The sequence below is a fragment of the Patella vulgata genome, chromosome 6, assembly GCF_932274485.2.
Source record: "Patella vulgata chromosome 6, xgPatVulg1.2, whole genome shotgun sequence".
Taxonomy (NCBI): domain Eukaryota; kingdom Metazoa; phylum Mollusca; class Gastropoda; family Patellidae; genus Patella; species Patella vulgata.
In genome coordinates this window covers 20369653-20397062 of record NC_065884.2, presented here as the reverse complement: position 1 = coordinate 20397062, position 27410 = coordinate 20369653, and the positions used below count along the sequence as shown (strand labels likewise).

The window sequence follows — 27410 nt, the reverse complement described above, 5'->3', positions numbered from 1 at the left end:
AAACAAAATATCTTTCATGGGATTCAAGTGGCTATTTATTTTTCAACATCCACTCGACACAAACTAGGTCATTTTGGGACTAACATATGGTTCTATTTTATTTCAATAATTCACTTGAAATATGAAGTCTTTAGCAGTGGGAGGAAACCGGAGGACCCGGATAAAAAAAAACGAGGTGGGAAAGGCGACCCTACTCCTTGTCACATACAACCGGGGAATCGAAACCATGCCAGTTGACTCAATGACAGACCTTATGATACAGCGCACACACTAACCATTCAGCCACCCAACCCCCCCTAAAGAAAATGAACATTATTTCAATGTATTATTTATTACAAGCATCTACAAGTTTTTTTAATAACATTTTTTGACCATAAGCTGTATAAAAGGAATATTTATGATGTGATGGTAATGAGGCAATGTCTTGGGATGATAATTTCTGATCTTCTTCTAATGTTGTTTTATATCTTGTTAAACTTTCTTCACCAGCTCTATAATATAAAATAACTTCAGACAACTTTTATAGCTTTTACTATTTAAATATAAAGTATTATTATCTTTGAAATCTACATAGAATGACAATTCTAGACAGGAAAAGCTTGCATTCCTTATAGAATGACGATTATACAAAAGAAAAAAGCTTGAATTCTACATAAAATGAAGACTATTATGGAAAAAAGACTTGAATTCTACATAGAAAAACGATTCTATAAAGAATAAGAAGAAGTCTGAATTTTACATAGAATGACCAGTCCAGAAGTGAACAAAATTGCATTCTACATAGAATGATGACTCTACAAAAGAAAAGAGACAACCTAGCGTCTACACAGAATGAAGACTCTACAAGGAAATAAAAGAACTAAACATGATCATTGAATAGAAAAGGTTATAAATAAAAGATAAATATACCTTGATAGTAAGTTTTTCCAGTCTGGTAATAAAGATGGTATATTTGCTGAAATATGAAAATATATTCAATTACCAAAAAAAAAACATTTTTGATAAAGGAAGCATGTTTATTGTATGGAAAAGCATAACATGGGTTAACAAAGAAGCTAAGTTAACCGAGCAGTCCACAGAGGATGATCGATATTTATTCGTTTGTAGATAATGGGAGTATATACAAGACTAATAAAATTTTATAGGTTTTACTTTTAGTTCATCCTAGCACTAATATAAGTAAAACATTTGCTGGTATCCATTACTAAATACCACTCAAAGGCGATAATATATAGGTAAACTGTTCTGAGTTATCGGAATTCGTTGAAAATTAATTACCATCTTCGCCTCATGAACATCAAAACAACTGAATAATATCTTTAGTCACAAGGTGTCCACAAGATTTTTGAAAGTGATCAAGGGCAATAATGGCTTCTTCATTTCATGAACACAAAAATGATTTACGTAAAATTGCAAGTAAATCATAAGTAAATCCCCAACAATTTAACTTGCAAGTTCCACACAAATGGTGGAAAACACAGTCTTGTTGCTGAACTTATATTTGTTGATTTTATGACCAGTACCAATGTTCTGCAAACAGAGAATTGCTCTGTGCCTTTCAGATGGTCTTCTGGATGGGGTAGGGAATTTAAAAATAGGTCACTGTCCAATTTTGCCAGCCTTAATTAAACACCCAAAAGCTGCATGTCATCTATAAAGCTAGTACACTCTGTAGTTTTGATTGGTTCATAATTATGGATGACCCGGAGCATGGCGTCGTCTATTGTATTTACATTTATTAAATAAAATAAGCCTTTTTGGTCTTTAAGATTAAACATTTATTATAGTTAATTAAGCAAAAAAAACAAGCTTTGGTGAACTTTTCCTTTAAATTGATTACCAGTAAACTTAGTCTTGGTGAGTGTGATAATGATTATTACTAGTACACTTACTGTCTTGGTGAGTGTGATAATGATTATTACTAGTACACTTACTGTCTTGGTGAGTTTGATAATAATCGTACCTAAAACAATTAGTAGTACACTTACTTTCTGGTGAGTGTTACAATGATTGTACATAAAACAATTACCAGTAAACTTACCAAAACTAAACATATTGTTAGATTCATCATCATCCTCATCTGCATCACTCCAACCTTCTTTTTCTACAAAATCTTGAAACTGAGATTCTGACATAAATATAACTTTAATTAACTGTTGACATTCATCTTCTGTTAAAATACCATCTTTACCAATAACTAGTGTATTTTCATCATCAATTGCCTCCTAAAAATAAAAATTATTTTCTTTACAAGATATGTAATTATTTTTTTATGATTGAGAGAGAGACAGATGGGGTTTAAGGTCCACTCAAGATAAACTAGGTCATTTCGGGACTAACACATGGTTCAATTTCATTTCAATAAATCACTTGGGCGTATGGTTTTTAAGCAGTGGGAGGAAACCCGAGGACCAGAGAAAACCTACGAGGTTGGGCAGGTGACCCAACTCCTTGTCATTAGGACTTGTCATTGTTGACTCAATGACAGACCTTAGGATACAGCGACCACATGCTAACCATTCAGCCATTTTTACGATTGAGTGGATGTGGCAGAAGGACGAAACTAAACACAAATTGTCTAGGGATCTTTCATGACATAATGTACCAGCGGATTTAACACACTTTTGCATCATAACTTGTGACATTACCCCTGGCCTGAAAAACTCTTGGCAACCTAGCATGAATACAGCAGCTTCCATTCGTCTTCAATTTAAGATAGTTCTTTTTGGGGAGTCATCCAAACAAATAAGGCCTGTGCACAGGTGTTTTACATTCACGTGGTCAATGTTTTTTGTTGTTTGAGGAAAATATTATATATTTTAAAATTGTATAACACATACCATATCCTGTAAGACTCCTAATTTTTCATAAAATAATTCATCTGTAGTATCTGTAAGTAGTTTAGTTGCCTTTAAAAGTGCCTCATTTGATATTTCAACCTGAAGAAAAGAAATAATAAAATCTTACATGTATATTTTAATATCAATATCAAACCTCTCTCAAGATGGGGGATGGCCGAATGGTTCTAGGCACGTTAAATTGTAATATCTGTCATTGAGTTAAGTGGTGTGTTTTGATTCTCTGACTGTGTACATGGCAAGGAGAAGGGTTGTCTGTCCAACCTCCTGGGTTTTCTAAAAATAAAATGGAATCATGTAAGTCTCTCTCTCTCTCAAAACAGATTTTGCACAAATCATAATTGCAAAAACTTTTTATTATATCAGTGTGATATTCAAAATCAGAAGTCTGTTAAGAATGCAATACAAAAAGATTATTAGTAGTGTGTAATACCTACTGTATCATTGTGATTATTAGGATATTCCTCAGCATAACCATACATCTGTAGTAAATGAGCATTAGCTGGTTCTCCATAAGAATTAAACACTTCTTCACCCTAAAAGAGATGATATACAGTAAGTATAATATATCAATGCAGCAGCAAGGTAGAACCTGATTCATGGATCACTTTTCTACTCCGTTTTTCCAACTGATTTGCTATTGGATCGCCACACTTAAATTACTAAACCATGGACAAAAATGTTGATTCAAATACTTGAAACGGATTCAGTCTTCCAGTTAAAATTTCAAAGTCATTTTTTTATATTCAAAAGTGGACCTGCTGCAGATTAATGTCGGTGCACCTGTTAAGATAAAAGATGCATCATTTGCATTTTTTGCTAAAATATCTAATTTCTCACGGCTTAATCCATGCTCATATGTACCCAGATTGATTATTTATTTTTTAATGCTATGACAGCAGGCTTATTAAATAGCAAGCAGCATAGATTGGTGAAACTTCAATTCAACACATATTTGTAAATACTTATTGGACTGATGTATGTATTACAGATTCATCTTTTATAACATTGTAATTTGAAGGGATTCCTGTTGCGCTAAAATTACGCAATGTGACTTTAACTCCTACCTTAGATATATCCTTCACTGCAACCATTTTTAAAACATCTGGATGGAATTCTAGATGAGCATTGTTTTTAGCAATACTGTTTAATATATCAGCCATTGGCACCATCATTGGTGTATTAGCTTTATTATTTGATTCATCTAAGTTAGTCTCTGTAAAACTATATGCCATTACGAATGCCACCATCTTTTTGTAAAATTCAACATCCTTGCAAATAGGACTAAAGTAGAAAAAAGAAATTTTGAATAAAATGAAACTGTACTTGCCACTGGCATTGAACCAGGGGGGCATTTAGCAGAAAGAGAGGCCCTAGGCTAATCTCCTCCCAACCCCCACCCTCATGACTAGAGCAAAGCTGAGGATGATGAAGGATGTTTAAGACTGCAGTGCTTATAACCTTGGTCAGAGGTCCCCTAGATCTTGAAGCTCTAGGCAATGCCAAGCCTACAGGTAATTCTGGCACTGGCCTAAGATACTCATACTATTCCTTTACCGGTAATAGAAAATATTTATATGACATATACTCACAGGAAAACGTCTGGATGTTTATTGATAAAGGGTAGAACAACATTATTAAAATCATTTGTTAATAAATCTATATCTCTAGTAACAGATTCGTCAACACCAGTTCCTTTTAATAAACTCTTTCTTTCTTCACTGAAATACAAAGACACAAATTGTAGACAGGATAAAGAATGTAAGGTTACTTGAACAAATGGGTTGGGATTGATGTTTTCAGTCACACTAACAAGATAAGAACTTATATAAGCAAAGGATTAGTCCATAAGGTGGCAGATGAAAATCTTATATGATCTTGCAATGTTGTTATGTCGCCAGGAGTGCTCATGTAGAATTTATACGGAACCCTAGCTTCAAGAGAGAGAGAAATGGGGTTTAACATCCGCTCGACACAAACTAGGTCATTTTGGGACTAACATGGTTCAATTTTATTTCAATAATTCGCTTGCGCTCCGGGGTCTTTAGCAGTGGGAGGAAACCCGAGCACACAGAGAAAACATACAAGGTTGGACAGGCGACCCTACTCCTTGTCACGTACAACCGGGTAATCGAAACCACGCCAGTTGACTCAATGACAGATCGTATGATACAGCATGCACGTGCTAACCATTTGGCCATCCAACCACCCAGAAGTAAATAGTAAAACAAAATCACAACAAACATCTTTTATTATACATGCTGTATTCTATAAAGTAAATCATACAAATTTGATTCAAAACACTCTGACAATCAATAGTTGGACTAGACAATTCTCCAAGATTTATTTTCATTTTTACAAAATTGAACACAAATCCTTGTACTGTAGATTCGCAGGGCAAGCTCTGGCGGAATTAGATTTGGAGATACGCATTAATTTCTAGCCCTGTGATTTTATTCCCTGATAGTATACTATTCAAAAAAAGTAGGGGATATTTGATTTTGGGGGCATAATACTAAAATATGCAAATGACTACGAAAAAAGTCACTATAGAACCTAACAGAAGAAACATTTCCAGTTACTGGTGACGCCCAAACGCACCAATAGCTACCGCATGGAATGCAGTTGATGCTTGGGATCATCATGGGGGTCCTACCCATGATTTGCACGACTCTGACTTTGAATGTTACAGTCATTGTGGCATTGAATTCCAGGGTGGAAACATCAGTTTAATTGTTTTAGTGACCAGAAAACAAATTTTGATATGCGTCGGCTTACCCAAAATGAAAGGTTATGTGCCCTTGGCATGCTACAGATCGGCACAACACAGGCGGTTGTGGCGCGGACGATGAATGTTTCTCAGTCTGTCATAAGCAGGCTATGGTCCAGATACCGTGATACACAATCTGTACAGGACAGACCACGCTCAGGTCGACCAAGGGCGACAACTCAAGCCCAGGATCGATTTATCCGTACCTTGGCCTTGAGAAATCGTGTCATCACAGCAAATCAGATCAGCGCTCGTCTTCAAACAGACACTGGTGTGAGAGTGAGTGGCCAGACGATTCGGAATCGACTGCATAGGGGTCACCTTCGCGCCTGACGTCCTCGCGTGATCCCTTGTTTGAGAGATCATCACATTCAGGCAAGACGTCGTTGGTGTAGGGATCGTCAACACTGGGATAATCGACGCTGGAGCAATGTGATGTTTTCAGATGAGTCAAGGTTCACTGTTGATTTTTTGGATAGACGTAGGAGGGTGTGGCGTCGTCGAAACGAGCGCTTCCAAGACGTTAACATCATCAGACATGATCGATTTGGGGGTGGTTCTGTTATGGTGTGGGGAGGCATCACTGTTGCTGGAAGAACGGCTTTACATGTTGTTGCAGGGCGTGTTACAGGCCAGTACTACCGGGACAACATCTTGGCAGTCCATGTTGTGCCGTTCGCACGACGTCATGGCCACCGTTTCATCTTCCAGGATGACAACGCAAGATGTCACAGGGCCAGGATCGTTACAGGTTACCTCCAACAACAGAACATCACCACATTATCTTGGCCAGCACTGAGTCCCGACCTCTCCCCCATCGAGTATGTCTGGGACATGCTTGGACAGAGGTTACGTCAACGTCAACAACGTCCTGCCAATGTCCAAGAACTTGCTGCTGCGTTGCAACAGGAATGGGACAATCTGGACCAAAATGACCTTAGACGTCTCATTAGGAGTATGCCACGTCGGATCAATGCTTGTTTGGCAAACAGAGGAGGATTTACCCGTTACTGACTTGGTTGTGATGCTGTGGTAACTTTGCTGTTTGACCCCGGGTATCATTTTACCCTTATAATGGTCAGTCTGTGCCTTACTTAGTCTAACGATCATTTGGAATAAATCGATGAATGTGAACTTCATTTCATTTTGTCATTTGTTTCTTCGTCAGTTTCATTAGGTGACTTTAATAACACTTAAAAATCAAATATCCCCTACTTTTTTTGAATAGTATATTTAATACAGCCATTTACCCAATATTAAGAGGCGACTACTAAGTACTAGTACTACTAAAAAACTACTAGGCAGTCACCTTACTTTAAAATATCTTTGTTCCACCAAACCCCAGTCCCCACCCACAATCAAGGGTCATTTTTTCCTTTAAAGGTTTTTTTTATTTTTTTTTTTGGGGGGGGGGGAGGTCAAATTCGACGTGCTATTTCGACAGTGTGATCATTTTCCGGGTTGACATATTTGGGTTTTTTTATTTGTGGGCACAAAAATCAATACCGATGACATCGGGATTTTTAGTGAGGCAAGGAAAGACTCGCACAGTCACACTTCACAGTACACGAAATTGAAGTGTGATCGAATTTCCTTCAGCATGTTTTTAACGATTGTGCGGGTTGCATCTTCATTTTACTCGAAAAAGATTATTGGAAATATCGTTGTCATTATTAAAATGACGCTCCATCGGCTTTGGGGCCGAATCATTTAGGCTAATGGGAATGGTCCACTGATCTACGGTACATGAAAAGATCAGTGGAACGGTCACAATTTCGTCTGCATTTTGTTGATAAGCGACACCTATGACGATTTTTTCTGTAGCCACCGTAAAGGGGGATAACTCTGGTGTAAAGTTTATAAAATAAAATAAAAAGATCACGGAAAAGTGCAATAAAATAATTTAAGTCGGTCGTAGTTATAGCTGGTCGGTCGGGTTAGGCCCAACTGAGATATTTTAAGGTCAGTCTGGTCACCCAAGATGGATTATCTAAAGTACGTTAACAATGGTCAGCATTCGGCATACCTCGGTCCCGAGATCTTACAGACGCCGAGGGTTGCCGAATGCAATGGTCAGCTATGACAATAATAGTAAATAGGATACTAATCTATAATTAACAATAAACATTACATAATCAAGGTCCCAAGTAGTCATCTAAGCAAATGAATGAATGGCTGTCACTTAAATACTACCCATTAACAACTATAAACGATTATTAAGTTTAAAATATAATTATTGTTTATTGTAACCATGAACCTCTTATAGTCGGCGGATATTGAGAGGACAGATTGTTTATCTTGACGACTGATGGGATAGACAGGAAGGCAAACTGAAGGGCATGTCTTTGATGATACGTTATTTTGTAATTGCTGTTCCTTAAGTTACGTAGCCTGTTGGTCATTACTGCGCCCAATACTGTACATTGTTATTGTTTTAAGTATTATTACCAGAATAAGGAATTATACCAAGAAGAAAAGATTGTTTAATTATTGTATGTTCAATCTTATAGGCTACTCCTAGACCTAACTGGGTAGAGATTAAACATACAACCTATCCTTAAAAGTTGCTCTCATGACATAAGCAAACCTTTTCAAGCCATAAGCAGTGCTCAACCTTCGCTACACCCCCATCAAACAAAGGTTAATAACTGAAGGATTCTGAGATAATGTAAACAACATGGCTGACTTTGGACAAAAGAAATGCAATTCTTCTATAAGTTCGAGAAAGTCAACCCAAAGTCGAAATGCAAATACAGACAACCAAAGCCAAACTAAGGATGAAGTTGACCTAATATTTTCTGCTACCTATGGACATTTTGAAACATTGTTAAAGGTACTTGTTAAAGGTATATCTCCATATAGTAAAGGTTCAAAGGGCCGTTTGCCCTTACATAATGCTTGTGTTGGTGGCCATGATGAATGTGTCAAGATATTGCTAGATCACATGACTGATATTGAAGGAACCGACTGTGATGGAATGACAGCAACTCATCTAGCTGGTTTACATGGAGAAATGAAGTGTTTGAAGCTTCTGGTTGCAAAAGGTGCTAATTTAGTAGCCAGGGACAATAAAGGCAGGCAGGCAGCACATCTGGCAGCCATGAGAAATCATTCGAAAGTTCTACGTTTTCTGTTAGATAAAAGTGTAGATTTGGATAGTCAGTGTAATTCTGGAAAGACCCCTTTGCATTATGCAGCACAATATGGTAGTTTTGAAGCATTAGTGAGTATGGTTGAAAGAGATTGTGATATGACAATTGGGGACAATGGTGGCTATTTACCTGCTCATTATGCTGCTCACTATAATAAATTAGATTGTTTAAGATTTCTAATAAAACAAGGGACATCACTAGAAGCAACAAGTACAGAAGGAAAGACACCCGCACATACTGCAGCATTATATGGTTCAGTAGATATTTTACACTGGTTACTAGAGAAAGGTTCAGACCCAAATACACAAGACAATTTGGGTAATACGGCAGGTCATTATGCAACTGAAGGTGGTAAGGCCGACTGTTTTAATTGTTATCTCCAACATGGAGGAGTTGTAGACATACAGAATTTGAAAGGGGACACGACTTTAGATAATGCTCGACGATTCGGTCATCCGTTATTAATGGAGAAAGCACTTAAAAATGAAATAACATGTCCTGAGTGTTTCCATCATTATCAGAAGATTGAATGGGATAAAACTAACCAACCTACTATTGTACAGAAGAACATTACGAACAACAAAAGAACTGCCTATGTATCGCCTCTACCACCTAAACAAAAACCATCCACTCAGTTACAACAAAATATGTTAATACGAGAGACAAAACACCAACAGCAGCAAGCAAATTTACCAACAAGAGATTTAGCTGCTCAATTTTTTGGTCAACATTTAGATCCTAATGATGTCTTTAAATTGAACATCTAAGTTCAGATCTTGTGATAGATTCATATTTATTCATGGCAGTGCAAATCTTGAAGGGATTAATTAATTTTTTTTGTTATCTTATTTTATTCCAATATATTGCTATGAATTATTGTGAACATATATATAGCCTATTTTTTATATAGATAGCTCATGTTATGTTGGCTGTAGGGAACTATCCCAATATGACCATCATAAAGCATATGAGTTACGTTTTAAAAACCTACGATACAATCCCATTTTGGTAAACATAAACTTATGTTATATCGATATATTGCAATACAATCGTTCGCGATACACTGTATCAATACATTTTTGTGGTATCTATATATTTTTCTACTTTTATTTTATATTCAAATGTTAGCTAGACTGTTTATAAAATAATAAAACATAATTTATATGGAAAACAATCACTGAGTTTATTTCACACTACATGTACATTTCAACAAGTTCCTCTTGTGTTCTCAAGTAAATAATGACAGTGTAATGGCATATAAATTTTCTAAATAATTTGTGTTTTATTATTATATATTCAATTACTAAATGTTGTATAAGGATTTCAACTGTTTATAAAGACTTCATAATCAATCATATTATTTAGACTTTGCAGTATAACCAATAAGTCTGCAAAGACAAGACCAAAGTTGTAAAAAACAAATAAAGTGAAATGTGTATTCACATAATCAGTCATATGATAGTCTTTGTAGTAAACAAAAAGTGTCCAAGACCAAAATAAAACTATTCAAAATAAAACTGAGCTTTGTGATAAACCCTGACTTTATTGAAGTATTGCAATACTACAATAATGTATATTGCAATATGATTTTTGGCCACAATACACAGCCCTGATTTTAAATCTATTTTATTTACCTAATTATTTCTCCTGTGAGAGAGAGAGAGAGAAATGGGGTTTAAAGTCCACTCGACACAAACAAGGTCATTTTGGAACACATGGTTCAGTTTTATTTCAATAATTTGCTTGTGCGTAGGGGTCTTTTCAACCCCCCATTTCTCCTGTGAGATACATATTGAATTAAACAGACACTGGCATGAGTGAAATATTGTCCTTATAAAATCATAGAGTAAAATTCTTTACACACCAATGTTAACTGGTCCTTTTTGTCTAAATTTAGGAGAGACCTAATAATCCAGCCAATAGCTATCACGTCAGATATAATTTATACTATGCATTGAAGTCTAACAATGGAGGGATTAACAACTGGTCACTGACCAAACTCTCTATAAACAAACCATTGTTTTAGATCTCAATTTAGTAGTAATATTTTGTAGTTTAACTGTCAAAGTGTCATAATTGTCTATGATATATTTTGTAGAACTGTAAATCAAATGCAGAGTGATCTATGATCTAGAACGGATCGGATCTCTTTCTTATAGAGAGAGAGAGAGAGAGAAATGGGGTTTAACGTCCACTCGACACAAACTAGGTCATATCGGGACTAACACATGGTTCAATTTTATTTCAATAATTCGCTTGCACGTAGGGGTCTTTAGAAGTGGGAGGAAACCGGAGGACCCGGAGAAAACCCACGAGGTTGGACAGGCGACCCTACTCCTTGTCACATACAACCGGGGAATCAAAACCCTGCCAGTTGACTCAATGACAGACCGTACAGCATGCACATGCTAACCATTCGATCATCCCCCCCCCCTTCTTTCTTATAAATACTTGAATTATCTATATTTAATAAATCACATAGAAGTTACGTGGACTCAATCTTACTTGAATAAGACCAGAAACAATGTAGTCACACATGTCACCACAGTCTGTCACGTTCTTATGATTACCTTTCTATGTTTTAATTAATTACAATTTCCTAAATTAACTTTGGGTACCAATCCTGACGTGAACTCGGCCTGAAAGTCTTAGGTTTTGGTTCAACTCTATCCAGCAAAAGACTATCTAGCATTTATTCTTAATTATCATTAACTGGGATTACTAATTACTGCTAGTAGTCTTTCAACTCAGATATTCCATACCCTAACTCCCTATGTTGACAAAAATTTCAACTGATCTGTGTAGCAGCTGATCAATGAGAACTGGTTATCACAACTTGTGTCAAACACCAGGATTACACGTATATAATTGAACAGCCCTTGTTAAAAAAGGATGTTTAATTTGGTTTTAAGTGGACAGGTTTGTAAAATTTGAGGCAAACACTGACACGCTGAGTAAGGTGTTGGCTCACAAAACCAGAGTCCTGGATTCGATCTCAGTGTTGGCCAGGCAAATCATCAGGAGTTTTGCCCCCTGCCAGTGGTGTATGATATTGATGGAGCACTTTAGATCATAAGGTCTGTCACTGAATCAAGTTTTCATGAATAAGATTCCTGATTAAAATGGGAGCGAATGGTCTAAGCCTAAGGCCTCTGCTTTAGATCATAAGGACTGTCATTGAGCCATGCAGTGTGGTTTTGATTCTGAGCTTGTACATGACAAGCTAAAGACTCCTATGTGCAAGCGAATTATTGAAATAAAATTGAACCTTATGTTGTTAGTCCCAAAATGACCTAGTTTGTTTCTAGTCAATACAGTAGGTTTACCTTTTCCAAAACATAGGTAAATTGAGTTCTTTAAAATCTGGCACCAGATCTAAGTAAGGTCTCCATGTTGACGTAGGGTTATTATATTCATACATCAAAGATATCAATAATGGAACCCATCCACTCTCACTAAGAAGATCATCTGCTTCTGTTTAGGGAAACAAAATAACAATATTATTTTATCTAAAATATATAATGAATTTAAATCCTGAAAGCAATTGATTCAAAGAATGATACATGTGGCAATATAAAGGAAAATATTGCCTTCCACTGATTTTAAATGTGTGGTAGTAGAGGTTAACAGATTTCAAATATAACTTTAAAGTAAAGATCTTTGCCATGATTTGGTTCATTCGTAATATCTATACACATGTTCCAGGTGCAACATAAATAAAGGACTGATTGTTACTGACTGAAGTATAGAGTGGTGACAGCTAATTCTCTTATAATTCCTTGACTACAAAGAGTTGTAAATTGAAACTATAAGCGTATATTCAGAACATACATGTATCCTACTTGTGGCTGGCTGTTCTTGGTGTGGGTTCAAGTTCAAGCTGATATCCCCTCACAGTCTCATTTTATAATTCTTTTTTTTTAAAAAGAAATTATAAGAGTTGAAAGTCGACTGTGTTGGCCTACTTGTTTGTTACCTATCTTTACTTCAAACAGTAACTGGCCCCCTTTATTTGTTACAAAGTCATAACCAAGACATGTTAAGATATTGATATTTTTGTACAGTTATTATGATTTAATAAAAAATAATAATATATTTATTGTCAGCATTTTAATTATACAATGATCAAGCAAAATTTGAGATTAATTTGGTCGATTTTGTGGTATCGTTGGTCTGATTTGTCTAAATACCATTACAATATTATATTCTTACCATTTTTTAGAAGATCTGATATGGAGGATGTTTCACCATGTAATAATATAGACCTGGGTACCTCGAATAGACATTCTCCTTCTTTAATATGATCTTCAGCTATCATACCATACTGGGCACATGATCCTTTCTTACCAACTCTCACCTGAGATATATACAAATATTGTTTTATTAATTGGTGCAGCTCAGTAAGACGTTGGCTTGCTGAACTGGAGGTTAAGTGTTCGATCCTGGTGTTGACCGAGAAAGTTCATCAGGATTGTCTAGAATGGTTCCCCTTTGTCAGTGGTGCAGGACAGAGGGTCTAGCAAGGGACAACATGTAGTTATTCCAATGTGACAAAAAGCTGAGGTTCTGTGTAGCCATGGACCTTATAATAAAATTATAAGGTCTATGGTGTAGCCTAGGGAAGAGCGGGGATGGTTCGGACAGTGGGATTGTCTGGACACCCCCATAGCTTTAATCTTTACAATGCTCTGTTTTCTGATTGGTTAATTAAATACTAATGATCTCATCTTGTAACATAGAAAACATATGACAGAGTTAAACATTCAAATGTAGATACAGATAAGCTTTTTTCTATTTTAGACAAAGTTGATGTAAAAAAAATTCTGAAGTTAAATGGTTAAATTAATTTGGTGGTTAACCGGTTTCTTTTTGGATTACACTGTTACCTCTTTGTTCATTTGCTAATTGGGGGGTTGGATGGCCGAATGGTTAGCACGTGCGTGCCGTATCATAAGGCCTGTCATTGAGTCAACTGGCGTGATTTCGAATCCCCGGATTTAAGTGACAAGGATTAGGGTCGCCTGTCCAACCTCGTGGGTTTTCTCCGGGTCCTCCGGTTTCCTTCCACTGCTAAAGACCCCTATGCGCAAGCAAATTATTGAAATAAAATTAAACCATATGTTAGTAACAAAATGACCTAGTTTGTGTCGAGTGGACGTTAAACCCCATTTCTCTCTCTCTCTCTCATTCGCTAATTAACAGATATAGATTGAAAATTTATCATATGTTCATTGTAAATACATTTGTAAACATAATGGCGGCTTACATCAGAATTATGGGTTTGGGTTATATTCGTACGGGTACTGCTTTGCTTCCATTAAATCAAATTCTGTCAATTCTTCTCAAATCCCTGTCCAGTAGCAACAAGGGGATGAGTTATTACTACAAATTTGGTCTGTCATTTGCTGGAATAAACATTTGTTAGCATTTTCGATGTAAATTATGGATTGATGTCATACCTAGAGAATAGCAAGCAGCTTTAAAGTTTTAGAATTATCAGTTAATTGATAATTCCTATTTGAATACGTTCATTTATTTCAGTCTAGTCCAGTCCAGCTATACTAAAAATATGCCTCAGTAAGATGACATTAAGCTTTAAATTTATCACTACTGTGTGAACTTTTTGAATAAATACAACTAAACTGTGAAAGAAATCTTTTCAATTAGCTTTTTTCCCCATCCTCCTCTACTTGTCCAAATAATCACCCAGTGGTGGCCGGTGTCTCGCTGCTAATGGGGTAAATCCGGACATTTTACTACCCCCCCCCCAAAATAAAAAATTGGTCTAACACAAAGACACTTTGATAATTATAGTTACACAGCTGTATCACTGACTGAATTTTCCATTCTTAAGTTCAGAGACAAGTGCATTAGTAGTTGCACAAATGTGAAAAAACTCAAATGTGTCCAGACCATTCCCAATCTCCCCTACATTGGCAGTTGGAATTAGACATAAGAGTATACCAGAGACATAAGAGTATACCAGAGTGCCACTCTCCTGGCAAAATCTCTCTTCATTAGCCAAAGGGGAGCCAAACTGTAGGACGTTAAGCCCCTGGATAATATTTAGCAATAAAACCATATGGACCTTATATTATATATATATATAATGTATTATAAGGTCCATGATTAAACTAATTACATGTATTTACACTTCTGTTAGCTCGCTAGAGGCGCCACTGATACTACTTTTATCAATGTCCAAAAAACTGACCGTAAAATGTGTAGTTTTTCTTCCCCCACTTCGGGAAGTTTAGAACACCAACATCAACCACTTTGCACTTTTCGTGTTGAGAGTTTGTGACGAGCAAGGTTTGGACATTCAGAAACATATTTACAACTTATTTTTTATATTTTGAAAAAATAAAATTATCAGCAAAAGGGAAAAAACGGCGCTCGTCAGTCCTCACTAAATGTAAACGTATTTTCTCATAGAAAGACCCCAATATCAAAGGAAATAAATTATATAGCCCAAATTTAAAAATTCCAATAAATAGTTAATGATTGGATGGATGTTTCCTGAAAATTTGATGCCTATATCTTCAATGGTTGATGAGCAATTGTCTTTGGTCACTTTTTTTTGCAAATTTAAAAAAAAGTGTATACTGACATCGATCAATTTTGGGTCATAATGGTGCAATAACATTCTTCTTTCTTAATCAATTTTGAAATTTTTGGGGGCTTCTTAAATGGAAGAGGGGGTGGAAAACTAGTAAATATTCAATTTTAGTCAGATTTAAAAAAGCTTTTGCATTGCTACTTCTGTTGTAATTTGTAAATAAAAATGCCTCAATACTTTACTTATCCTTACAAAATTATATCATTTCTATTAGAAATGGTTCCACTTCTGATGACCTCCGCCTTACTCCAGTCACATTATTTGCTCGTCTTACGCAAGTGACGCAAGTTTTTTAGTCAAATGACTACAAAAAGTTTACTGGCCTATAACTACCTTCATTTACACATAAATTGACCCCAAACTGTTATGACATGTGTTGACATTGTGCGTTTGAACCGATTTGAACTTGCGTAAGAAGTCCAGTTTAACGCCAAATTAACGGTATATATATAATTGGGAGTGTTACATTTGTAGCTACATTTCTATCAATGCAGAGAAAATGTTTAAAAGTATACTTATGAATCATTGCAAAACTCAACATGAACATGCCACATGGTAGTGTGGCAACATTTTTCTAGTCGGCAACTGAACAAACAACCTGAACTATGAATTGAATCATATGATTATGATGAAGTAACGGTACATCGGCTCTGGATCATCTCCTCCTATTTTTCAGAATTGTGAAAACTAATTACTTTGACATTCAGTCGAAATTTGTTGTCGTCCGACCATTTCAAAAAAGAAGTCAGCTGAATATCACTCGTCTCTTGCGATGATAGTTTTGTGGGAATTTCACTTTGGTCCTCAACTTCGTTTCTTTTAGATTTCGTGGGCGCAGCCATTTTTTACAGACTTTCTTTAGTTTTCATTATAAAAGAAGCACAAGGGGGATAACTATTGTGAAAATGTACTTTGGCTGTAGGCCTACAGTTTTTGTTTGGTTTTAATATAAGCCAATAATTTTTGTCTTTTTACACCTGGTAAGAAAAATACTGTCTGATTTTCAAATATTTTATACTCCCATAATGACATCCCAACACTTCAGGGAAATGACAGTCATCTATCTAGAGATGATCTACTAGTACTATTATGATTTCATTAAGTACTAAGTAGCCTATCTTTCTGAAATATGTTCTGCTGATTAATGTTTTCAACAACACATTAGATTTTACCCCCCCCCTTTCCTAAAGATATGCTTATCATTATCATTGCATACCCTAGCTCTGTTCGTTAGCCTAGTTGGTGCAGAAAAATAGAAAGTTAAAACCCATTTCAATAGGAATGCAGCACAGAAGATGGTATGTTAATAAAATTATGTTGTCTGGCAGCTTATAATTATTTTCATCTTACAAATGGCATGTAGAAAAAACTACTTTTATTCTGCAAAAAAAGTCATACCTGGTATTCAAACTCTTGTAGGCATACCTGGTATTCAAACTCTTGTAGGCCACACCAATTATATTTTGATGACAATAATTTTTTGGTAAAGGTTAACTATTGGTAGGCCTATTCATTGGCCATAAATATAAATGTATTGTTTTCTCTGGTTGTTATCTTTCTGTGAAAATATGTGATCCAATATCTAAGACATAATGAACATTTTAAAATTAGTACATGTGTTGTGTACGCTGTGGTTTTTGGTGCTATTTGTAATCAACAAAGAAAACATATATAAAACAATGCGGAAGTAATTAGTAATGACTGATTCACAGAATAATAATTTAAAAAAACGTGTAGAATGGACTACACAGATCATATGTAAACAACTCTCATTCAAATTGGACTGTTCGTGTATTTCATCGATCCTAAATGATTAGAAATTACTATAAATATTTTTAAAATTGAATATAAGTCACTTAATATACATTCTTATTACATACAACTATATGTACTTTTAGACCCATTTAATACTCCGAAGAATAGAGCCATATGCCCTTTAAGCTGAATTTATTATAAATGTATTTTGGTTTTCATTCTAGAAAGAAATAAATAGTGTTTTAAAAAAAAAAGAATTTAAAATGGAGGAAATTTTGAAAAAAGAATTGAACACAGAGAAAGTGGTTTTGTTAGGTTCCAGCAGTGGTGGATGTATTAATGAGGCTAAGACATATGAGACTGATCAAGGAAAAATATTTGTTAAGACCAACACAAAATCTGGTGTATGTATTGCCATTATTTTTATACATTCATATTTAAATGTTGCTGTATATTGTCATCAATCTTATCCATCCAGTATTATACCTGTTTGTCTCTCACTAGTGGCTGAAATCACCAGTCGATCTTTTTTGACATTGAGTCAGGGGTCCATATTATGGAAAACAAGATGACTTGATTTTCAAAAATTTGTTCAATTATTGTTGTACACAATTGGTTACTAAATCATGTAAAAAAAATATACAGTAGATGTAGACTATTATTAACTATTTGATTATTGATGCATGAACAGCAAAGCTTTTGTTGGGCTTATGTTCTGTTGTCTGGCAACCTATTTTTTTACATTTTAAAATATAAGTAGAGAGATGAATTCAGATGTGTCAGTAAATTAAATTAACAAGCAGAACATCTTTGGTTTGGATTCTAGGATTTCATCAACCAAAAAGAGTTTGTTGTGATGTACATCAGTACTTCATTTAATCTTTATACAACTCACATAGTTGTACCCATTTATTCTATTTTTATCTGAACTGTTTCTGGTACAGTGTGGAATTCATTTAAGTTGAAAAAAGTAAAGGTAACACAGGTTATATGGTTACGTTCATTACTAATAAGCACTTTACATATTCCTCAGTGCTGGATTTACCTGTGCAGTTTGATGTTTAGGCTCCTGTCAAGTTGTATAATAGTTTTGACACTGTCATAAGCATTTCCTACACGCATCCTCCTCTGCTCAGCTCAGTTGTGTTTAAAATACATCTTCCTCTTGTCGTAAGGGTGGGGATTGGCATGGGCTTTATAAGTGGAATAGCCTAGGGCCTTTCTTCATCTAAATCTGGTACTGTATATACTTGGGGTAAGTTCTGTTCCGGATTGATCTGTTTATCTATTGAGATTCTTATGAATATGGTTTCAGGCCATTTTGAATACCAATATAATTCACATTTATTTCAATCTAGAAAAAGTTACATGAAATATAATTCACATTTATTTCAGTCTAGAAAAATGTTTGATGGAGAATATGCTAGTCTTGTTGCTATAGATAAAGTTGGTGTTGTCAAAGTTCCTAAACCATACAAGGTAATATACATTTTATTTCAAGTTAATCTTTTATTTTATTCCAACTTGCCTAATACTCTTGTATTTACCATAGAAAAAAAAAATTGTTACCTATTTTATATTATGGGGAATAATGGGTTCTAAAAAAATAGTCATTACCTCTATTAATTATTACCTGCCAGTACATACGGTATGTTTTATATATGATACAGGTATAAGGTATCTAAAACATTAATTGTCACCTTTATTATGGTAGTGTTTGAAAAATAATGACTTTCATCATTACACAGGGCTAATATACCGATACTTTGAACTTGATTTGATGCAAACAATCAGCAGTTTGTATATGTTTTTATTTGCATTTCTAATAATTTCTATTAATTTATTTTACCATTGGTAATGATTAATTAAGCTTATGTGTACATGGATGTAAACAGTTTAGCAAAAAGGAAATAATGCTAAGGTGTTCCCAGGAGACTAAGGGGAGATAACTTTGGTGTATCTTTAAAGTTTAAACTAATTCAAGAAAATGTTCATGATCAAAAGTGACAGAATTGTTATTTTTTAGTTGATAATAAAAGGTAAATTAATATTATATAGACTGGTACTATCTGATTGACAGGTGATTGATCTACCAGAAGGGGGAGCTATTTTTGTTATGGAAAATTTAGATCTATCACAAGGTTTATCAAAGTTTGCATCACTGCTTGGACAACAGATGGCAAGGTATAAGAGTTATATATAATGGGTTCAGGTGGCTGATTTTGTCACTCATTAAGGGGTTGTTGCAGAATTTTCAACGAAACTGCGGATTGAAAATGATAAATTAAATGTGGGTTATTTAATATGTTAACATTTACTCCGACTGCGCAGACAGGCTGGTGGATGGGTGAGGATTTTTCATTAGAACTCAAGTGTTGAATTTTTGCGACCGTTGCAGGTTTCTCATCTGTGCAAATTATGATCCCATCAATTATTGACATAAGGATGTACTATATACTGGCATATTATATTAGCCCTGAAATTACCTGGTTTACCCTATTGTTGAGTGGATGTTAAACCCTAATTTCTCTCTTTCACTACTTGTAGGAATTTGTGTGCAACCTGTGGCCTAGAACACTGTATTTCATTGCCATAAATTAAATTTACAAACTTTTTGATAGTCAATAAAATTTGTTTGAATGGGAGAAAATAAGAGTAGGCTGTAGTGCCACTGTCAAAAATGGACTCTAGTGCCACAGTCAAAATTTCCCTCATAGCACACTACCTGGCATATGCTTGTCTTCATTAGCCTGGTTGGTGCAGAAAGTAGAACATTAAACCCTATTTCATTTTATTAATCAAATTATTAGGCTGTCATTGAATTAGGAAAGTGAATATTTGGCATGTTTATCAATAGATCCAATATCTTAACTAGCCCGACATTTTTAATCAGTAAACTTTTCATTGTTACTGCTAATTTTCAAATTGATTCAGTTACAATTGTCAATTTCTTTTCAGTCTGGGGATCACAGTGGCTAAGTGGGTAAGATGCTGGCTCTCTAGCCTTGAGTTCGGTGTTCGATCCCTGCATTGGCAGAGAAAGTTCATCCAGATTTTCCGACGTGGTTCTCCCTTGTCAGTGATGCAGGACGGAGGGCCTAACATGGACAGCTGTCTAGTCGTTCAGATGGGGCAAAAAAGCGAGGTCCCTTATACACATTGGCATGCACGTTAAAGATCCCTTGACAGTTGGAATTCGATATTAGAGTAGGCCATAGTGCCACTATCCAGGCAAAATTTCCCTCATAGCACACTGTACGGCGTAAGCCCGTCTTCATTTGCCCAATTCGGAGCAGAACAGTAGGAGGTTAAACCCCATTTCATTTCATTTTTTTCTTTTCAGTCTTCATTTACACAATTCTAAAACAAGACAAGCTATAGCCAAGGCAGAGGGTCATATAGGTAAAACTGATAAATTAACATATATAGATAAATATGGTTTTGATGTACCAACATGTTGTGGTTATATAGAACAGTGTAATACATGGAACAGTGATTGGATAGTACGTTTTACACATATATATTATATTATTGTATACTAGGGCTATTATTAGAATCAGGAGCCATGGTGTCTCAGTGGGTTGGGTGCCGGCTCACTAACCAGGACGGCCGGACAAGAAAAGGGTCTAGTTGTTCAGATAGGATGGAAAAACTGGTGTGCCATGAACATGTTGGCATGCATGTAAAGGAACCCTTGACAGTTAGAATTCGAAATAAAAGTAGGCCATAGCACTGCTGTCCTGGCAAAATGTTCCTAATAGCACACTGTATGACATATGCCCATCTTCATTAGCCCAATTGGTGTAGAAAAGTAGGACGTAAAACCCCATTGCAATTCTTATTTTTCAGTCTTTAATCATTCAAAATGATTTCCACTAAACCAATCTTGGACCATGAGTCTTTCATAGCCACAATCCTCAGAAACTGACACCAGTCTGACTGACTGAAATCACTCTTGGAACATTGAACGATTTGTCCGGACTTTGTTGTTTCTCCTAGTATTGAACTGAAATCTCATTGATTTGGAGGAGTCAAAATCCTTGATTTCTTCTGATATTGACATAACTGTACTTTCGTCATTTGTATAATTTTTCTTTTGCAAAAATGAGAATTAGTAATGAAAACAGCTCTTTTACTTAATCAAGGGGGTTTGGGTGGCTAAATGGTTTAACACAACCTCATGTGTTTTTCCCGTGTGCTCCAGTTTTCTCCCATTGCTAAAGACCCCTACGCACGGGCTCAAGTAAATTATTGAAATAAACCTGAACTATAGTTAATGTCAGTGGATGTGAAAGCCCATCTCTCTCTCTCTCTCTCTCTCTCTCTCTCTCTCCTTGTAGATAATTGTAGCAATGATGGTTCTTCTTGATGATATAATATTGATTCGTATATTTTTCAGTCATTTTACAGTAATAAATTAGAGTCACAAGTTACGCTTGCTGAGTCACAGGTTAGTTACATATCGTACACAGTCTATTATTACATAAGTCAACATTGTAATATGTCGGATAATTTTGCCACTACCACAGGTCAGACTTGTGAAAGGTTTTATGAAATTTGTAGTGGATCTTCCTATGGTCATAAGGCAGATCCCTATTTAAATTCAACAACATTTAAGTGTTTGTGTCAGAGTTGATACCTATTAATACTGTTTCCAAGATTTTCAAAACAATTTTAGGGTTTTTTGTATCTGGGATCTGAGTGCACCACTAAGTTTCCTCGGAATTCAGTATGTTAAATCTTTTACTGAAACAATGAAGTCTATTTAGTGAATGTTTACAAATTTTAATGTCTATCAAGTGGCTGTCTAATTTTGTTGTATTCTTGAAAATAAATTTTCAAGGATTGAGTTGAATTTGGTCTCCAAAAATCTTCAAGTAAATCAGAATCTGTGATTCTATCAAATTTGAAGGCCTCCACAGTAATATTTATATTATTGTGTTGAGTTTATATTAAATGACAAGAATATATTTTGTTTTTTTCTTATGGCTAATAAATATTTGGATTATTTCATCAGTATGGTGACAGAGAAGTTAGAGAGTTATGGAATACCTTAAATCCAAACATACATAAACTATTTACAAATGTTGATTTGGAACCTGCCTTACTTCATGGAGATTTATGGAGTGGAAATGCAGCAGAAAATTCAGATGGCCCAGGTAAATACCAACATTGAAATATAATTTGATTAATTTGTTTGGCACCCATAGAGAATTAGTTGATTTTTATGGATCACTATACCTCTGTGCATGTTATATGAATGATTCGACAATGCTGAATTTTGAACCGAACTGTAACAATGAAATAGAATATTACGAAATTTGGTTATTCATATAGTTTTGTATCTTAAAGCAGCATACCAAGAAATATTTTAGTGAATCAAATGCAGTAATTCTATATTGAAGACTATTAAAAACTTTGTCTCCGTAACTTCATGGATTATGGCCCCTGATTGTACGAAAAATCACGTTTTTAACTTGTGGACACTCTAGAGGTCACAATTTTCATCCGATTTGGATAAAACTTGAAATGCAGGTTTGAAACCCAAAGATTGATATTCGCGCATATCGGATAGTAACTTCCTGAATTATGGCCCCCGATTGTGCGAAAAATCACGTTTTTTAGCTTTTGGTCCCTCTAGAGGTCACAATTATTCTCCAATTTTAAAAACTTACGACTATATCACCATTACACCGTAATGTCGGTTGAGTTCAAATTTTGTGAAAATCGGACCAAAACTGCCAGACAAAATGGCCGCCCCTCGTACGCAAATAGTGTAAAAAATATGGTATATCATTGTAGACCCTCTAGAGGTCACAATTCTGATTCGATTTTGATGAAACTTGGGATACATGTTTATAGCCCAAAGATCTTGGATCCTCACGATATTCACACATATAGGATGAAACTTCCTGAATTATGGCACCTGCTTGTACAAAACATCACGTTTTTAGCTTGTGGTCCCTCTAGAGGTCACAATTATTATCCGATTTTAAAAAACGTTTAATTATATCACCGTTACACCATATTAATGGTTGAGTTTAAATTTCATAATTATCTAGAGGTCACAATTTTTATCTGATTTTGATGAAACTTAAAATATGTTTATATCCAGAAGATCTAGGTTCTTGTAGATATTCACGCATATCGGACGCTAACTTCCTGGCTTGTGGCCCCTGATTGTACGAAAATCGCTTGCAAAATGTGGGCGTATCTTGCATGGCAACTGACGAAACTTTAAAATGTATGTTTATATCCCAAAGATCTTGGTACCTTTCCATATTGGCACATATCAGACCATAACTTCCTGGATTATGGCCCCTGATTGTTATCTGTCCATCTCTTGCAAAATTTGGTTGAATCTTGCATGGTAACCGCTTGTTATCCATAAGATCCTAGATTAGTTCTAAATTGCAGCAGCTTTGTTATTTCCATCCTTATTTTTATTCTCAAAGTTATATTGATGAATGGAAAGAAGAGGGGAAAACGGCAATACTCCCTTAAAAGAGTATCATAGGCTGGACAGGCCTAGCAAATCTGTGCAGCTGCTGGATCAAACAATGATGCTGACAGAAAGAGTAGACGTTAATAGATATTTAAAAATCCCCTCTCAACATTAATAATCTTGTATGGTAATGATCACAGATTTTCAAGTAAAATTTTTGAAAGCAAATATGAATTAATTTTTGTATTTCAGTTGTATATGATCCTGCTTCTTTCTATGGTCATTCAGAATTTGACCTTGCTATATCTTGTATGTTTGGTGGATTTGGACAAGATTTTTTCACTGCCTATCATAAAGTTCTACCAAAAGCAGAGGGTTTTAAACTAAGATTAGACCTTTATAAACTGTTCCATTATTTAAACCATTGGTAAATATTAAATATTCTTTGTTTTTGTATACCCTTATTTATATATTATGGTCCCGTTCATTCGATTGAGAATGCAATAAAGTCTAAATTTTCCAATCAATTGAATAAAATCTGGTGTGCCACTTTATATCTATGAGATCGTTGAACAAGATTCATAAATTCTTTGCTGAATTATTGCCCATGACGTAATCAAAACACGTAAAAATAGCTTGTGAAGACAAAAATTATCCGATTTTAATGAAAAGAAATGGGGTTTTATGTTCTGTGTTTCTGTGCTGACTACTCTAATGAAGACGAGGTATGTGTAGAAATTTTGCCCAGACAGCAGCGCCATGGCCTACTCTTATTTCGAATCCTAACTGTCAAGGGTCCTTTCAGGTGTACGCCAAATGCCTGACGACTAAACACTATCCTGTCCAGCACCACGGTCAACACCGGGAGTGAACCTGAGACTTCCTGGTTAGCGAGCCAGCGTCTTACTCACTGAGCCACCAGAGATTTTACTGAAGCAGCTAGTGAACGCCCTTGTTACTTTACTTATTTATTCACAGTGAAAAGCAAAACCCCAAAACTAGTCTGATTTTTTAGTGTGTCAGCTATTTGAGATACTGATGTTTTAAATTGCTGGGATTTTTTAATCGCTTCTGTGGTTATGTTGTCTACTGTAAAGCTATTCCTCTCTGTTCGTGCTGGTGTGTATGGTTATAGGTTTCGAGTCTTTTGCTGGCTCCCCAGTCACGTTGATATAAGGAGGAATGATCAAGCAGATTTTGCTGCCAAAGCTGCTTTAGATCTTCCCCAATCACCCTTTTTAATACCATATAAAGATTTTAAATCGTGTATAAATCATTTTATTTATGACCGCTGTCAACGGTCTTGGGATCTTGCAGGCACAAATAAACTTCATCACATTAAGCCTCTCCTAGGAGATTGGCCAAACTCCTATAGAACCAACAGGAGGGATGAGGTTGTTTTGTGTCGCACTCGCATTGGTCATACCTTTTTAACTCATATTTTCATTTTGAAACGAGAGCCTCAACCGGAATGTGTTCACTGTCATGTTCCTTTGACAGTGAAACACATCTTGATTGAGTGCAAACATCTCAAGTACATTAGATCTAAATACTACCGTTGCCAGTCAGTACGTCAGCTATTTGCTCAACCGGAGCTATATGACAAAGTGCTAACATTTTTAAAAGAGACAAACTTTTATTCTCAATTTTAATTGTATATATTTAATCATGTATATCTTTTTAAATATTTATATATGTAAAAGATTTGTTATATTTATTCTTAATTAATATAATTTCTGTGATATTTGTTTTTATTTACATATATAAATTCATTTATGTGATATCGTTTTGATTTGTCTTGTAAGGTTCACCATATGTTTGGCGCAATATAGCCCGGTTGGAGCTGACGTGCCATAAAACCATATTTCATTCATTCATTATAGGTTTCGATGTCTTTCAATGCTATATGTTAAGTAAATAATAGTCAGGTTTCCAAATTACTGTATTTCCCATTGTATATAATGCAGGTTGAGTTTGTCATTGGTGTTCTAGGGAAAACTGAAGATCTTGTGTTTAAGACCCACCCTTCTCCCTATAAGATGTCATAGCAGTCATACTCCCCCATAAGGCATTATACTCTCCATCATGCTCCCCAAAAGGCATGCTCCTCATAAGGCACCATGCCCCCCATAAAGCACCATGCTACCCATAATGTGTATAGTATATAAAAACATACCTGAAATCTATTTTTATTTTACAGGAACCATTTTGGTGGTGGATATAAAAGTTCATCTGTGAATATCTTAAAATCTTTGATCAAGGCTACAAGGTGATGTAAAACAGCACAATCTTTTTTAAGTGAGCGAAAGTCTGCCATTTTTTGATTTTAAAAGGATGTAATTGGTTTAGAATTTGGAATTAATTTTGTTAAATTTTTACCCAGCATTTACATTATGGAAAATAATTAAAATTTTAATTCCACCATAATCAAAATGGTTGTATAATATGATTGTTGATGATGATCGATTGTGGCGTACAATGATAATTATGTTTATTCATCATTTTATGACTTTTAAAATTAGATCTAATGCGCTCTATAAATGCATTATTATACATACATTATGCAAGAGCTAAATCTGATTATTGCAAGTCTTTATTTATAGACTTGTCATAGAAATTATAAATTAGATCTTTATTTACACAACAAACACAAAATCAACTCTGTAGACCCACGGAGGGCTTGGATTCAGCTTGGATTTAAACGGGATTTCGTTGACTGATTTAATTTTAAATGGTGTCGTGAGCGGAGATTAACCGTTACGTTGACGTCATACTCCCGAATCGAGGCTAAATGATAGAGTGTACGAGTGTACAATAAACTAAATACAGATAATGACAAATTATACAATTCCTGGAGACCGTGTGATGACTAATACAGACGGACAGGTCTTCTGTCTTAATAATATCAATAAAAATATTTTTATTTCCCCCAATAGGCACGACGCCACTGGTGTATACCTATAGATTTATCATAATTGTATTATAATATTATGTCTTATAATCAATTGATTTAGTGCATGCCCAAAATTCAAGTAAGAATGAAAATTTACCCTCTCACTCATTTTATCCATTTGTTATAAAAATTAAAAAAAGTAAAACACAAATTTGGATATGATGACAGCAGACAAAAGACTGCAGAGATTATGTAGGTGGAGTTAACGCCTGTCAATCAAACGATCAGCCATACTAAGAATCGGTGAAGATGGAATTCAATCCCATTTCTAGTCAAAAATTACACTGGTGATAACTATGATCAGAATAAAGTAATTTGACTGAAATTTTCAATATATTCTTCTTTCATCATCTATTTTTGAACTGTTATAGCAAGAATGGCTAACTCCTTATAAAAATCTCCCATAATGTATCTTTAATTTTAATAAGTATATTCATTAATTAATTGATCCAAATAAAAGGGATGTAAAAATATAATCAGATGATGTAGTATCAACCATAGCTTTCAATCATGGCTTTCATGTCAAGATTTTGACTTGAATTTTTATTGCAGTCACCTTTGAAAATGGGGTTTTAAAAATAAGCTAGTTTTACATATGCCTGCCATATATCACACTGTGATACCCCAGATAGTTCTATTAAACAATGGTTTTAAAACTGAATTAACTAAAAAATGTAATAATAAATGAAAAGGAATAAAAAATTGTAACACATTTTAAATAGATTTATATATTGTATACATGTAAATTATATAAATTACAGAAACTGAATTAACTAAAAAATGTAATAACGAATAAAAATGTAATAATAATAAAAAAAAAGTAATAAGAAATTGTAACACATTTTAAAGAGATCTATA

The 27410-nt window shown here is 34.9% G+C and overlaps 3 protein-coding genes across 5 annotated transcripts; 2 read left to right on the top strand and 1 right to left on the bottom strand.

The window, feature by feature from the left end:
* Positions 1-312: 312 nt before the first annotated feature.
* Positions 313-16273, bottom strand: LOC126823491 (N-lysine methyltransferase setd6). Its single transcript, XM_050552364.2, has 10 exons — positions 16095-16273; positions 12993-13137; positions 12107-12254; positions 4451-4579; positions 3926-4142; positions 3296-3394; positions 2841-2939; positions 2042-2225; positions 910-955; positions 313-491 (listed from the first exon to the last, which is right to left on the bottom strand). Exons 1-10 carry the CDS (start codon positions 16239-16241, stop codon positions 326-328), a joined length of 1380 nt encoding a protein of 459 aa, XP_050408321.1. The 5' UTR covers positions 16242-16273; the 3' UTR covers positions 313-325.
* LOC126823494 (ketosamine-3-kinase) lies at positions 7482-27401 on the top strand. 3 transcript variants are annotated; one of them, XM_050552368.2, is made up of 9 exons: positions 7482-7590; positions 17379-17558; positions 18550-18633; positions 19235-19338; positions 20498-20657; positions 21554-21604; positions 22172-22313; positions 23852-24026; positions 25800-27401. In XM_050552368.2, exons 2-9 carry the CDS (start codon positions 17418-17420, stop codon positions 25870-25872), a joined length of 930 nt encoding a protein of 309 aa, XP_050408325.1. In that variant the 5' UTR covers positions 7482-7590; positions 17379-17417; the 3' UTR covers positions 25873-27401. The 3 variants fall into 3 exon arrangements, with proteins under 3 accessions (XP_050408325.1, XP_050408324.1, XP_050408323.1); XM_050552367.2 differs by lacking the exon at positions 7482-7590 and adding an exon at positions 16256-16379; XM_050552366.2 differs by lacking the exon at positions 7482-7590 and adding an exon at positions 16441-16697.
* LOC126823492 (ankyrin-3) lies at positions 7691-10297 on the top strand. The gene has a single exon (XM_050552365.2). The coding sequence runs from the start codon at positions 8306-8308 to the stop codon at positions 9545-9547; it is 1242 nt and encodes a 413-aa protein (XP_050408322.1). The 5' UTR covers positions 7691-8305; the 3' UTR covers positions 9548-10297.
* Positions 27402-27410: the final 9 nt, after the last annotated feature.

Excerpts from the sequence above, each read along its gene's own strand:
- LOC126823492 (XM_050552365.2), top strand. The coding sequence starts at position 8,306 with ATGGCTGACTTTGGACAAAAGAAATGCAATTCTTCTATAAGTTCGAGA.
- LOC126823491 (XM_050552364.2), bottom strand. The coding sequence starts at position 16,241 with ATGGCTGCGCCCACGAAATCTAAAAGAAACGAAGTTGAGGACCAAAGT. Across the intron at positions 2,226-2,840 it reads TAGGAGTCTTACAGGATATG|GAGGCAATTGATGATGAAAA; the intron begins GTATGTGTTATA and ends TTTTATTTTTAG. Across the intron at positions 492-909 it reads TGGAAAAACTTACTATCAAG|AGCTGGTGAAGAAAGTTTAA; the intron begins GTATATTTATCT and ends TTTATATTATAG.
- LOC126823494 (XM_050552366.2), top strand. Across the intron at positions 19,339-20,497 it reads CTTGGACAACAGATGGCAAG|TCTTCATTTACACAATTCTA; the intron begins GTATAAGAGTTA and ends TTTTCTTTTCAG. Across the intron at positions 24,027-25,799 it reads TTCCATTATTTAAACCATTG|GAACCATTTTGGTGGTGGAT; the intron begins GTAAATATTAAA and ends TTTATTTTACAG.